The 15,204-nt window shown below is 37.8% G+C and overlaps 1 protein-coding gene across 1 annotated transcript in view; it reads left to right on the top strand.

Annotated features, from left to right (window-relative positions):
- The window catches only part of KATNAL1 (katanin catalytic subunit A1 like 1), a 98,751-nt gene extending 85,653 nt beyond the window's left edge, over positions 1 to 13,098 (top strand). Inside the window, exons 9-11 of the mRNA XM_006085460.3 lie at positions 6,190 to 6,324; positions 11,200 to 11,326; positions 12,613 to 13,098. Coding sequence (XP_006085522.1) covers positions 6,190 to 6,324; positions 11,200 to 11,326; positions 12,613 to 12,811 — 461 coding nt within the window. The 3' untranslated portion in view covers positions 12,812 to 13,098. The remainder of the gene's footprint in view (positions 1 to 6,189; positions 6,325 to 11,199; positions 11,327 to 12,612) is intronic.
- The last annotated feature ends 2,106 nt before the right edge of the window (positions 13,099 to 15,204 follow it).

Here is a 15,204-nt window from a genome sequence, read left to right as displayed (position 1 = left end):
GGATCCAGCCCGTTTGAAATGAATAAAACTAAAAAAAAAAAAAAGACCGTACCCTTTTATGTAATGATGTTTACTTTGAATTTATATTAGTTCACACAAACACTCCATCCATGCTTTTGTTCCGGCCCTCCGGTCCAGTTTAAGAACCCATTGTGGCCCTCGAGTCAAAAAGTTTGCCCACCCCTGGGATAGAGCATTGGCCTGCATACTGAAGGGTCCCAGGTTCGATTCTGGTCAAGGGTATGTACCTTGGTTGTGGGCACATCCCCACTAGGGGGTGTGCAAGAGGCAGCTGATAGATGTTTCTCTCTCATCGATGTTTCTAACTACTCTATCCCTCTCCCTTCCTCTCTGTAAAAAAATCAATAAAATATATTTAAAAATAAAGAAGATAGAACCCTTGTAAACATTTATGCATCCAAATAGGAATACCTGAATATATAAAGGAAATCTTGTTGGACATAAATGGAGAAGTCAATAGTAATGCAGTCATTGTAGGGGATTTTGATGTCAATGGATAGATCTTCCAGACAGAAAGTCAATAAGGAAATAGCAGCCTTAAATGACACACTAGACAAGATTGATTTAATTGATGTTTTCAAGAGCATTTAACCCCAAAGTAGCAGAATATACATTCTTAACATGTATCATTATTAGGATAAACCACATTAGGACAGAAAACAAGTCTCAATAAAGTTAAGAAGATTGAAATCATATCAAGATCTTCTCTGACCACAATGGTATGAAACTAGAAATCATTTACAAGAAAATAACTGAAAAGCATTAAAACACATGGAGTCTAAATAACATCTTCCCAAATTATGAATGGCTAAACAGTGAGATCAAGGAAGAAATCAAAAGATACCTTGAGACCAATGGAAATGAGAATACAACAACCCCAAATCCACAATGAAAATCAGTCCTAAGAGGTAAATTCATAGCATTTCAGACCTATCTCAAGAAACAAGAAAAATCTCAAATAAACAATTTACCAGTAATCTTACATTTAGGGGAACTAGAAAAAGAACAACAAGCAAAGCCCAAAGTGAGTAGAAGGAAGGAAATAATAAAGATCAGAATGGAAATAAATGAAACAGTCTAAAAAAAATACAAAAGATCAGTGAAACCAACAGCTGCTCGTTTGAAAAGATAAACAAGATTGATAAACCTTTAAGCAGATTCATTAAGGAAAAAAAAGAGAAAGGATCCCCCCCCCCGAAAAAAAAATTATAAATGAAAGATAAAAAGTAACAACTGATAACAGAAGTACAAAGGGTTATAAGAAAGTCTTATAACAACTAAATGCTAACTAATTGGACAATCTGGAAGAAATGGATAAATTCCTAGAAATATAAAATCTTCCAAGACTGAATCAAGAAGAAATAGAAAATCTGATCAGACCAACAAAATCAAAGCAGTAATTAAAAAAACAACAACAAACAAACTTCAGAACAAACAAAAGCCCTGGACTGGATGGCTTCACAGGTGAATTTTACCTAACATTCAGAGAAGTAACACCTATCCATCTCAAACTATTCCATAAAATTCAAGAGGAAGGAAGACTTCCAAGCTCATCTTACAAGGCCAGCATTTATAGTAATTCCAAAACCAGATAACGATACTACAAAGAAAGGAAATTATAGGCTAACTAGAGGCCTGGTGCATGAAATTCGTACACTAGGGGGGGGGCTGTCCCTCAGCCCATCTTGCACCCTCTCCAATCTGGGACCCCTCGGGGGATATCCGACTGCCGGTTTAGGCCCGATCCCTGTGGGACATCCCTCTCACAATCTGGGACTGCTGGCTCCCAACCGCTCGCCTGCCTGCCTGCCTGATTGCCCCTAACCACTTCTGCCTGCCAGTGTGATCACCCCCTAACGACTCCCCTGCTGGCCTGATTGACGCCTACCTTCTCCCCTGCCAGCCTGATTGTCCCCAACTGCCCTTCCTGCAGGCCTGGTCCCCCCCAACTACCCTCCCCTGCCAGCCTGGTCACCCCCAACTGCCCTTCCCTACCAGCCTGGTCGCCTCTAACTGCCCTCCCCTGCCGGCCTGGTTGCCTCTAACTGCCCTCCCCTGCAGGCCTGGTCCCCCCCAGCTGCCCTCCCCTGCAGGCCCAGTCACCCCCAACTGCCCTCCCCTGCCAGCCCAATCACCCCCAACTGCTCTCCCCTGCTGGCCTGTTTGCTCCCAACTGCCCTCCCCTGCCAACCATCTTGTGACGACATGGGCGTGGCCATCTTGTGACCACATGGGGTTGGCCATCTTGTGCGAGGGTGTGATGGTCGCTTTGCATATTACCTCTTTATTACATAGGACTTTATTATATAGGATATCCCTGATAACAGATGCAAAAGTTCTCAATAAAATATTAGCAAATTAAATTCAGCAATGCATTATAAAGATTATACACCATGATCAAGTGGGATTTCTTCCTGGGATGCAAGGTTGGTAAGTATTTGCAAATCAATTAATGTGATATACGTAAACAAAATGAAGGCTACAATAATATGAACATATCAGTAGATGCAGAAAAGCATTTGACAAAACCCAGCATCCATTTATGATAAAAACTTTCAGCAAATAGAGGGAACATATGAGGGAACCAAGGGAGCATACTTCAACATGCTAAAGACCATATCTGACAAACTGACAGCTAACATACTCAATGGAGAAAACTAAAAGTGTTTCTCTTAAGATCAGGAACAAGACAGAGATGTTCACTGTTACCACTCTTATTCAACATAGTTCTATAAGTCCTAGCTACAGCAATCAGATAAGAAGAAGTAAAAGAAATCCAAATTGGCTAGAAAGAAGTAAAACTGTCATTTGCAGATGGCATGATATTGCATACAGAGAACCCTAAATATTCCACCAAAGAACAACTAAAAATGATAACTGAATTCAATTAAGTAGCAGGATACAAAATAAGTATTTAGCAATTGGTTGCATTTTTATGCACAAATAATGAACTATCAAAAAGGGAACTAAAAAATAATCTATTTGCAGTTGCATAAAAAAAAGAATATCTAGGAATAAATTTAATCAAGGACATAAAAGACCTGTACTCGGAAAATTGTAAGACACTGAAGAAAGAAATTAAAGAAGATACGAGTAAGTGGAAGCATATACCGTGTTCATGGATTGGAAGAATTAACATCACCAAAGCAATCTATAGATTGAATGCAATTCCTATCAAAATACCAATGGAATTTTTCACAGAACTAGAACAAATAATCCAAAAATTTATATGGAACCATGAAAGATTTTGAATAGGCATAGCAATGTTGAGAAAAAAGAACAAAATTGGAGGTATCACACTACCAGATACCAAACTATACTACAAACTATACTCCTATGGTAATCAAAACAGCATGATACTGGCATAAAAACAGACACATAAATCAATGATACAGAATAGAGAGCCTAGAAATAAACCCACACGTAGATGGTCAATTAATCTATATATATAAAAGCCTAAGTGACTGTTACAACCAGATAACCGGCCGGTAGCTATGATGTGCACTGACCACCAGAGGGGCAGACACTCAGTGCAGGAGCCGCCCCCTGGTGGTCAGTGTGCTTCCACAGCCAACCTCCCATGGCCAGCCAACCTCCCACAGTCCCTTCCCCTGGCCGGCTGGCCCCAATCAGCCCCGATTGCTGGCCAGGCTGAGGGACCCCAACCATGCACAACAGGCAAGAACATACAGTGAGATAAAAACAGTCTATTCAATAAATGGTGTTGGGAAAATTGGACAGATACATGCAAAAAAAAATGAAACTAGACCACCTTCTTACACCCTATATGAGAACAAGTTCAAAATGGATTAAAGACTTAAATGTGAGAACTTACAAAACTCCTACAAGAAAACATAGGCAGTACATTCTCTGATATTTCTCTTAGCAATATTTTTTTCTGATATATCTTTTTGGGCAAGGGAAACAAAAGAAAAAAAAGTTATGAGAGTTCATCAAAATAAAAAGTTTTGCACAGCAAAAGAAACCATCATCAAAATGAAAATACAACCTTCTGAGTGGGAAAAGATATTCGCCAGTGATACATCTGATAAGGGGTTAAGTATCCAAAATTTATAAGGGACTCATACAACTAAACACCAAAAAAGCCCAAACAATCAAATTAAAAAATGGGCAGAAGACCTGAATAGACACTTTTCCAAAGAGGACATAGAGATGGCCAATAGACATATGAAAGGATGCTCAAAATCATTAATCATCAGAGAATTGCAAGTTAAAACCACAGAGAGATACCACCTCAGGCCTACCACGCACACCTGTCAGAATGGCTACCCTATATAATAAAAGCCTAATATGCAAATTGACCAAACGGCAGAACAACCGGTTACTATGACGCGCACTGACCACCAGGGGCAGCTTCTGCGTTGAGCTTCCCCCTGGTGGTCAGTGCACTCCCACAGGGGGAGCATGCTCAGCCAGAAGCTGGCCTTATGGCTGGTGAGTGCAGTGGTGGTGGCGGCAGCCTCTCCCGCCTCTGCTGTAGGCGGGCGGTAAGGAGCAAGGGGTCCCAGACTGTGAGAGGGATGTCTGACTGCTGGCTTAGGCCCAATCCCCGGGGGTTTGGGCCTAAGCTGGCAAGCAGACATCCCCCAAGGGGTCCCAGACTTTGAGAGGGCACAGGCTGGGCTGAGGGTCCCCCTCCTCCAGTGCATGAATCTCATGCACCAGACCTCTAGTCATTAATAAATCAACAAAAAACAAATGCTGGCGAGGATGTGGAGAAAAGGGAATCCTAGTGCACTGTTGGTGGGAATGCAGATTGGTACAGCCACTATGGAAAACAGTATGGAGGCTCTTCCAAAATTTAAAAATGCAACTGCCTTATGACCCAGCAATTCCATTCTGGGTATATATTTATAGAAATCCCAGACAGTAATTTGAAAAGTTATATTAACCCCTATAGTCATTGCAGCATTATTTATAATAGCAGAGATATGGAAGCAACTCAAGAGCCCATCAACAGATGATTATATAAAAAGTGGTGGTATAAATGTTTATATGGGTATACACACACATATACATACATACATACACACAATGAAATATTACTTGGGCATAAAAAGAATGAAATTTTACCATTTGCGACCACATGGATGGACCCAGAGGGTATTATGCTAAGTGAAATAAGTCAGACAGAGCAAGACAAATATCAGATTACTTTATTTATATGTGGAAATTAAAGAGCAAAATAAACGAATAAAAGTAGAAACAGCCTCATAGATATAGAGATCAGACTGATGGTTGCCAGAGGAGAGGGAGGTTGGGGGTGCTAGGTGAAAGATGTGCAAATTGGTATTCACAAAATAGTCCAGGATATGTGAAATACAGCATAGGGAATATAGTCAATAATCTATATATATAAAAGCCTAAGTGACCATCCAATCATCTGACCAGTAGCTATGACACACAATGACCACCAGGGGGCAGACGCTCCGACTGGTAGCTATGATGTGCACTGACCACCAGGGGGCAGACTTGGCAGCTGCGGTTCTCAGCTGACGGACCCGGAACCAGAGAGGAGGGAGTCTGATTCCGGGGTGCATCACCTGAGAAGTGCCCTCTTGCAATCCGGGACCCCTTGGGGGATGTCGGAGAGCCGGTTCCGGTCCAGTCCCTGCAGGCCAGGCCGAGGGACCCCACCAGTGCTCGAATCTGTGCACCAGGCCTCTAGTATTGTAATAACTATATACAGTGCCAGGTGGGTACTTGAAATATCGGGGGGAATCACTTTGTAAATGATTGCCTAACCACTATGCTGTACACCTTAAGCTAATATAAAATTATATTGAATGTAAACTGTAATTGAAAAGTAACATTTAAGAAAATAACAATTTTTGAGGAACTTCATGGTTTAAAAAATCAGAGGGATAAAACAGAAGAATCTTTCATGCCTTTTCTTTTCAGAGGAATATACTTTATTTTCTTACAGGAAAAAAAGGTTTTTCTTGTTGGATTAGAATCCTATAATAGATGATGTGGACTCTTCAGTTTCCTTTTTTATAGTTATCTGTTGAAGTGCCTCGTCTGCCACCATCCAGAAGTCAGAAGGACTGTTATTTTTATCATTGAGCCTATCACCAGCCTGTGACTGATGCTTGGAGTGTTAGTTGAATGAAAAAATAATGGACTTTTTCCTCTTACTGTATGTAGGTGTTGGAGGAGCTTTAGAGAATGATGATCCTTCCAAAATGGTTATGGTATTAGCTGCTACTAATTTCCCATGGGATATTGATGAAGCTTTGCGAAGAAGATTAGAGAAGAGGATTTATATACCTCTCCCAACAGGTACAATGTATTCCCTTTATAGTGTTTCAATTTTTTTTCCCTGTTATCTTTTTTTCCTCTTGTCTTTATTCCATTGACATTCTGCTAAAAGAAGTTTTTAGCATTACAAAAACTATTTGCAGTACATTTCAGAGCAGCTCTTACACTTAGAGCAGAATTCATGTTAATAAATTGGGTAGGACATCTTAGTTTTTACTTTTAAACGTGAAGAGTCTTCATTAAACTTTAAGTGTTTAAAAATAAAGTTTCCTTGAGATATTCTGCTTTAGAAAAATACCATTTTATTCCTATTGATGAACATTGAAATTTTCTTAAGGATTTTTTTTTTAGATTTATATATTCAGTGAAATGTATAAATATTTAGTGTAAATTTGATGAGTTTTACCAAGTGAATATTCCTGTTTAATTATTATCCTACTCAAGATGTAGGATATTTCTTTTATCCCAGAAAGTTTCTCTGTGCCTCCTACCAATTAATCCAAACCCCTTTTACTTTCCTGATTTTTATCACCATAGATTAGTTTTACATATTATTAAACTCCATATAAATGGAATCATGACATATGTACTTGTGTATGTGGTTACTACTCAACATAATGTTTTTGAGATTTATCCATGTGGTTACATGTATCAGTAGTTTATCTGTGATATTATTATACTGAAATTTTTTATTCTCTTTTTGATGGACATTTGAGTTATTTTGACTACTATGAATGAAGCTATAAATATTCTCATACAAATATTTTTATGTACGAATGTTTTTATTTCTTTTGGTTAATGTAGATAAGAAAGGAATAGGTGGATCATAGTATAGGTATATGTTTGATTTTGCAGCACCCAGACTGTTTTCCTTAGTGGTTGTACCATTTTATACTTCCATCATCAATAAATGAGATTCCAGTACTTCCACATCTTTGTCAACATTTAGTATTGTTGGTATTTTAATTTTAGTCATTTTAGTTAAGTGTGAAATGTCATTTTATTATGGTTTTAATTTGCATTTCTCTGGTGACTAATGATGTAGAGCACCTTTCTGTGTGCCTGTCGGTCATTGGTATATCTTTTGTACAATGTCTTTTCAAGTATTTTGTACAGTTTTTAATTGGTTTATTTGTTGTCTTATTAATGCAGTGTAGTTCTTGATCATGTAGATGCATTGTTAATATTTTCTTCCACTTTGTGGTTTCCCTTTCAATTTTCTTTATGGTGTCTTCAGTAAGCAGAAGTTTTAATTTTTATTAAGTCTTCTTGTCAAATTTTTCTTTTTGGATAGTGCTTTTTGTGTCTTAAGAGTCTTTGCTTACCCCAAGGTCAAAGGTTTTCTTCTTCATGATGTCTAGGGTCAGAAATGGGAAGGTTCAGTAGCTAAAGATGACCCACATCTGGAGCCTGGGATCATCTGGAATGCTGTTACCCACATGCCTGGTGGTTGAGGCCTAGGGCTTCAGCTGGAGTACCTCCATGTTACCTGTAGACAGACAGATTTCATACATGGTAGCTCAGGGCTCCAGGTGTGATTATTACACTGGAAAAGTTGCAAGGTGCATTATTAGGACCTAGCCTTGAGGTCATGAATTGCCACTTCTGCCTTACTCTGGGTGGAAGTATTTACAAGCCCAGCCATTTTCAGGAGGAAGGGAATTAGACTGCCTTTGGGTGGGAGGAGCATGTGTGGGATAAAAGAAACTCTTGCAGTCATCTTGTTAAATTCAACCTTCCATGATCAACTGAAGGCAAGAAGTCAAGTAACAGGACAGGTGGAGCTTGGCCTGACACTAAATCTCCTCTTAGTTCTTGCATCTAAAAATGGCAGTGTCCACCTGGTCAGCCTAATGGTCTCCTTTCTCCAGCCCCCTCTAATTCTATTTTCTTAGACTAACCTCCTTAACCATCAAGGCATCATCGTGGACTCTCAGTAACTCTCATCTCTTTTTTTTTTTTAGTTTTTTTTTTTTGTTTTGGTGTGTGTGTGTGTGTGTGTGTGTTTGCTTGCTTGTTTCTACTGCAAGTTCACACTTTCTTTCTCTGTGTCACTTGCCTTTCGTAAGTGCTCTGTTGTACTTTTCCTACTGACTTTTTTTCACTCTGTTACATGTGTTTTGCTTTCTACTTCCACATCATTATTTATGATGCTCCCATTTCCTAGATTGTTCATGTTCTTCCCTTCCATTTAAATTTTATTATTTCTCAAAGTCGACATTAAAGCATTTAATTCCGAGGTCTTCTTTGCCCTGGCCTATCTCTCTATGTGGACTCTACATCCCTGGGTGTTTCATCTACATGATCTGTCTCACAGATTATCCTTCATAAAAGGGATCTGGGTTTTCTCGATTTCCCTCTGCTCCTATTTGGTGGTGATAGGACAACGAACATTTACTGAGTGCTGACTTTGGGCAAGGCTTTCAGTGTATTAGCTTATCTAACAACAGTCTTATGAGGTAGATTCTGTTCTTATCTCTATTTTACTTATGAGGAGGCTGAGTCACTGAGAGGTTAAATATCTTGCTCAGGACAGCAGAACAGGGGTATGAGCACAGTCTAGCCCAGGGGTGGGCAAACTTTTTGACTCGAGGGCCACAATGGGTTCTTAAACTGGACCGGAGGGCCGGAACAAAAGCATGGATGGAGTGTTTGTGTGAACTAATATAAATTCAAAGTAAACATCATTACATAAAGGGTACGGTCTTTTTTTTTTTTAGTTTTATTCATTTCAAACGGGCCGGATCCAGCCCGCGGGCCGTAGTTTGCCCACGGCTGGTCTAGCCCCAGCATACACACACTAATTATCCACTTCACTGAACTGCCTAGTGTGTTTAAAGAGAATTGTTATCACATATTTATTTATACTTAGAATGTGTGTTAACTTGGCTCTGTAGCCATGGCAGGTCTTTATACTATTATTAACACATTAACCCCTCGTTAAATCCTTTTAAAAGGTCATTGATTCAGTTTTATGGAGCTGATAAATCCCACTTAGAACCTTCTAACAAATCACTGATACAACCAGTATTAAAAGTTAATCTTCCCTAAATCATAGTTATCAGGGAAAAGGAGGACACTTCCAACTAAGCTTCAGACCACCAGGCCCTCACTTATGAACAGGTTCATTTAAGTTGACTGTGTAGAACTTCCTTTCTGGGGGATAATACATTTCATTCTATTTGTTGTTTAAGTTCTTAGGGCAGTCACAGTAAAACATTTGCTTTAGAAACACCGTGGTGGTCTGCTAATGGGACTAAAGGAGCAAAGCGATATTTGTTCACTAGCACTCATCTGCTCCATGTGGGGCACTGTGAAATGAGTTCCTCTGTTAAATTCAGAGTTCATTATGGGGCCATCAGGAGCACAGCCACATTCTGTAGCAGGGGACCCAGGAACTTCCTCCTCTTCTCTCTTTCTTCCCACACTCCTGCTGACCACCTGAGTGGAGGAGTTCTTTGGCCCTACACCACTTGCAGTGTACCCTGGTGAACTGTAAGGTGGGCTTACTGGCTAGGAATGGCCAAGGATTGGGAGCTCCCAAGGTTAAGGAATTCTAGAAATAAAGGTTTTTCTAGTCACATCCTTTTTTTGTGTGACAATCCCAGATAATACTTGGTTGCTTCTTTTTCCACTGTGGTTGCTCTTTGCTTTGCTCTGTGTGTGCACGTGTGTGTGTATGTGTGTGTGAACACTATTACACAGATACAGAAACATAGATTAAAATACCCAATTATCCTGGCTAGGTGGCTCATTTGGTTGGAGTGTCATCCTGTACACCAAAAGGTGGCAGGTTTGATTCCTGGTCAGGGCACTTACTTAGGTTGTGGGTTCCATCCCTGGTTGGGGCATGTACAGGAGGCAATCGATTGATGTTTCTCTCTTTTTCTCCTTCCCTTTCTGCCTCCCTCTCTCATTCCTCTCTTGAAACATATCCTTGGGTGAGGGTTAAAAAATTTCCTGATAAGTGTGATAATTGCAGGGATAACTCTGTCCTTAGGAGATAAGTATTGAAGAATTTAAGATGAAGTGTTGTGATACCTACAGCTAGCTCTCAATTCTAAAACGGGCAGGGAGGAGAGGAGAAGAGAAGGGAATGATAATGGCAGTATGTTGACAATTGGTGAATCTAGATGAAAGGTAAGTAGGTGTTCATTGAGTTTTTTACTTGTAGATTTAAAATTTTTCAAAATAAAAGTGGGGGAAAATTAAATTTCATTTTTATATATCAGGAAATAATAAAGAGTTAGATCCAACTATGCATTATTTTACTGTGCTGTATTAAGCAGATTTGCTACTAAAACAGATGATAAAACTGTAAGCATGGTTGTTTTTTAAAATATTGTTTAAATTGATTTGTTTTGAGTTTAGACATTTTAATCATACTGGCATAGCAAATGTCTGTGGGCTGGCTCTCCAAGTGAAACATTTAATAAGCATTTTGTGCTAATTGTTGTGTTCCAGAAAAATAAAATTGGATTTTTACAGAACTATTGACTAGAGTTGCAGAACTCCTTTCCTGTATTATACTAAAGAGTGAGCAAAGTAATTTATAGAAGTTATACTCCATGCAGTCTAGTTTCATAAAACTTAGGCCAAATGTTTTTCTTTTTTTGTTTTTTACTGAAAGCATTTCTGGTGCTTGAATACTGATGTTTTTATTTTACATAAAAGGATCTCAGACCCATTGTTCTCATAGCAGGTATCATTTTTTTTCAAATTTTAGTTATTTCAACCAAAGCACATAGGAAGTTAAATTCCAGGAGTCATGCAAAGATTTGATAATACTTGTAGACTCAGTTACTAACTCTGTTTCTGCTCCTGAACATTAATATGTGATTTCTCATCAAAATGATATAGAAAAACATCTAACAATAACAAAAAATCTTCTAACAGCAAAAGGAAGAACTGAGCTTCTAAAGATCAATCTTCGTGAGGTTGAATTGGATCCTGATATTCAACTGGAAGATATAGCGGAGAAGATAGAGGGCTATTCTGGTGCTGATATAACTAATGTTTGCAGGTATTTTTTTAAATGATCTGTGACCTTAGAGATTAGTTATATATTTGGCAGGAGGACTGGTCTCAAAGATAGTATAGTTATTAGCCCTTGACATGAAAGCAGCCACCCATTTTCTTGAAATGATCTCCCGATTTTTCTTGTTGTTTTTTTTCTCTCTACATACTTTCACTGTTCATGGTTAGATGAATAACTACATAGCAATATGGTCACCTTTTCTATCCTGTGATTTTTTAAAAGAAATTATTGTGTCTAGCACATCCTAAGGTTAATTTATCCCTAAATTGGAGCCTAGTTGCATCAACGTGTAAAATAACAACTCTTAGTTTTGGTTGGCATTATTTTAATATTTGCAGATGAATAAACTTGACCAGTTTAAGCTGTGAAAGATACATATATATTAAAATTTTTCTTTCAATTTAGTGAGATTATAATTTTTAGATAAACTACCACACTCAACAAAGAGGATTTTTTTTTCTTTTCTTACTTTCCTAATGGTACTTAAGTTGACATCAGTGGCCTTTCTTTAAAACCACAACATCTATGTTTCTGACTTTCTCTACCAGTATTTTTCCTGTGTGCATCTAAGTTTAGTGGCACACAGTAAACTCACGATAGTTTATATTATCACTGTAGTAAAGTATATAAGAATCTGAAGTTTTGGTTGGCTTGGTATCCTAATAGCTTTCTCATGAGCACTAATTGTCCATTTTCTCTAAACCTTCATAGTGATTTACAAGTCTTCAGAGTGGAGCTGAAAATAGGACCTGGAGAAGTTAGATTTGTTATTCTTTTAGTTGCCTACAAATTCTCTGTGTAGGGAATTCCACATCCACTATATGCAAATACATTCATGTTCTAGAGAGAGAGGTTCCTGGCTTTACCTCCTCTAATTAGATTATAAACAAATTGGTATAGATTTGAATTATACTAATACTGAGCCATATGTTCATTTCTAAGTGTACAATTCAGTATTTTAAAATTTTACTTCAGTTTTCTAAACTTTTTGGTAGTCTTTGTGGAACAAGTGGGGAAAATAATAATCAGTATTATCTGAGTCCAATATGGACTTTTAGGGTTCATGAACAATACATTTTATGTTTAAGTCCTTTCCATTCTGTTTTAACCTTTCGTGAACTCCCAGGGTGTCTCTGAGGTAGAAAATTCCACACAGCATCATAAAATCATATGACATGATCTTTTGAATCTTTTCCCTTAACTTTGTTACAGCTGAAAGTGTTTGTAGCATTTGCAACAATAAGTATTCACTGACTCTGGTACATTTTTAGGGATGCATCCTTAATGGCAATGAGACGGCGCATCAATGGCTTAAGTCCAGAAGAGATCCGTGCACTTTCTAAGGAGGAGCTTCAGATGCCTGTTACCAAAGGAGACTTTGAATTGGCTCTCAAAAAAATTGCCAAGTCTGTCTCTGCTGCAGACTTGGAGAAGTATGAAAAATGGATGGTTGAATTTGGATCTGCTTGAATTTCTATCGGCTCTTCCATTTCTGGTATTTTTGTTTATAAAATGTGAAGAAATTTCTTCATATAGGTTTGGAATTTTTCATTGGAGAGATTTTCACTTAAAGGCAAATAACCTAAAACCACAGAGTATAAATGTTGTTGAAAAATGAGAAAAGCTTACATAAAGAGCCTGATGCACCCCTAAAGCAGGGTGTCAGGGCGGCAGAGGAAAGGGATCGGTGTGCTATTGTGGAAACTTGTTTACAAAAGATTTAGAAGGACCTCTGTTCCTCACTTGCATTTGTTGTCATCTTAAAAAATATGGTGTCATCAATTTTTAGAGAGAGAGAAAGGGAGAGGGATAGAGAGACAGAGATATTGATGAGAGAGAAACATTATCGATCACCTACCACCTGCACACCCCCTACTGGGGATCGAACCTGCAACCTGGGCATGTGCCCTGACCAGGAATAGAACTGTGACCTATTGGTTTGTAGGTTGATGCTCAACCATTGAGTCACACCAGCTGGGCAGTCGTCTTTTGTTTTTTGTGTGTTTTTCTATTCTTTTCTCTAAACATGAGGGACCTACATATGTTGACTTTCAACATTAAAACTGAGTTTGTGTCAGATTCATTATTTGTTGTTAAGAATGATAGTTTTGGATTAGATATTGAATTTGCTAGTTAAACCTCTAGAATTCAGCTACTTACTGTTGGAGTCTATCATATGGTTTGAACTTTTACCCTTCCTTTCCCCACCATTTTTTTCTATTAGCTACTTAGTCATTTGTTGAGCTCTGGGCAAGAATATCCTAATGCTTTGTGGGTTTTGAGTCATTTTGCCAGGTTGTTTCTCTGGTCTTTAGTACTTTTTGCTGGTACTTCTCATATTTCATATTGAAAGAATGGGAAGAATATTATGATACGATGTACTTCTTCATTCTAGACCTCTCAGTTTTCACTTTTCTTTCAATGTGGTCAAACAGGTAACCCCCTTATTTTTTTCAGCTCCAGCACTGTTTGATTTTTGTTGAATTTGACTTCTGTATTCTGAACAAGTCCACTCTCTTGAGTTAATGCAAAACAAACAAAACAAAATCTATAATTTTCCAGACAGCTTAATAAAAAAACCTCATGTATAATGAATGATGTTCATTTGAAAAATTTGAAATTGTTCTTTGTCAAGGTTAAGAACTTGTACACATGGTAAGAAGATTAAGATGAAAACCTGTCATGCTCATTCAGTTTAGCAGGAATTAGACAGAAGGTCAGAAAAAGTAGATGGGCATATACCTAGTCACCAGTAGAGGGAGTTTTCTGGTATTAAAAATTGAAACTAAAATTGTTTAAAATTGCATTTATCCTATTTTGATTGGGCAATCTATGCTTTGATGGTCAAGCTTTTAAGATTTGTATTTGTTGATATCCTGAATTCTCAATTTTGGAGAGCACCTACTGGTTTAAAATTAAAAATAATATAACTCATTAGACACTTTTAAAAAGCCTTAGTATCTTGAATTTTTTTCCCTACTAAGAGCTATTTAATTTTCAGATAAGTCTGACACTGACCTCCAGTAATGCTGTAAGTTATCCCCCTTTCCTCTGAGGCATACATTATAGGAGCTAAAATGATAAACCTATTAAGATTCTAAGATTTTAAAATCATGATTTTATTTTAATTGAATTCATTCATCTTAAAAATTGAGATGAGAGAAGTTTCCTTTTATTCTTTTTTTCTGCCCAGTTTTTATTTTATTTTAAACCATTCTTATTTTTCAATTACAGTTGACATGCAATATTATACTAGTTTCATGTGTACACTCCAGTGATTAGACATTATATGACTTACTAAGTGATCATCCTGATAAATCTTGTACCCATCTGACACCATACATAGTAATTAGAATATTATTGACTGTATTCCCTATGTTGTACATAACTATTCTGTAATTACCAATCTGTATTCTTAATCCCTTCACCTTTTTCACCCATTCCTTAACCCCCTTCCCATTTGGTGACCATCAATTTGTTTTCTGTATCTGTGAGTCTGTTTCTGTTCTGCTTGTTTGTTTATTTTGCTTTTTAGATTTGATTGTTGATAGATAAGTATTTATTGCCATTTTATTGTTCACATTTCTGGTCTTTTTCTCTTTTTCCTTATTCTTCAAACCCTTTAAAATTTCATGTAATACTGGTTTGGTGGTGGTGAACTTCTTTAGCTTTTTCTTGGGAAGCTCTTTATATGTCCTTCAATTCTAATTGACAACTTTGCTAGGTAGAGTGTTCTTGGTTGTAGGTCCTTGCTTTTTATCACTTTGAATATTTCTTACCACTCCCCTTTGGCCTGAAATGTTTCTGTTGATAAATCAGTTGACAGTCTTATGGGAGCTCCCTTCTAGGTAACTAACTGTTTT

The sequence above is a fragment of the Myotis lucifugus genome, unplaced genomic scaffold (genome assembly GCF_000147115.1).
Source record: "Myotis lucifugus unplaced genomic scaffold, Myoluc2.0 scaffold_19, whole genome shotgun sequence".
Taxonomy (NCBI): Eukaryota; Metazoa; Chordata; class Mammalia; order Chiroptera; family Vespertilionidae; genus Myotis; species Myotis lucifugus.
The sequence above is the reverse complement of the archived record's forward strand: the minus strand, read 5'-3'. Positions and strand labels throughout refer to the sequence as shown.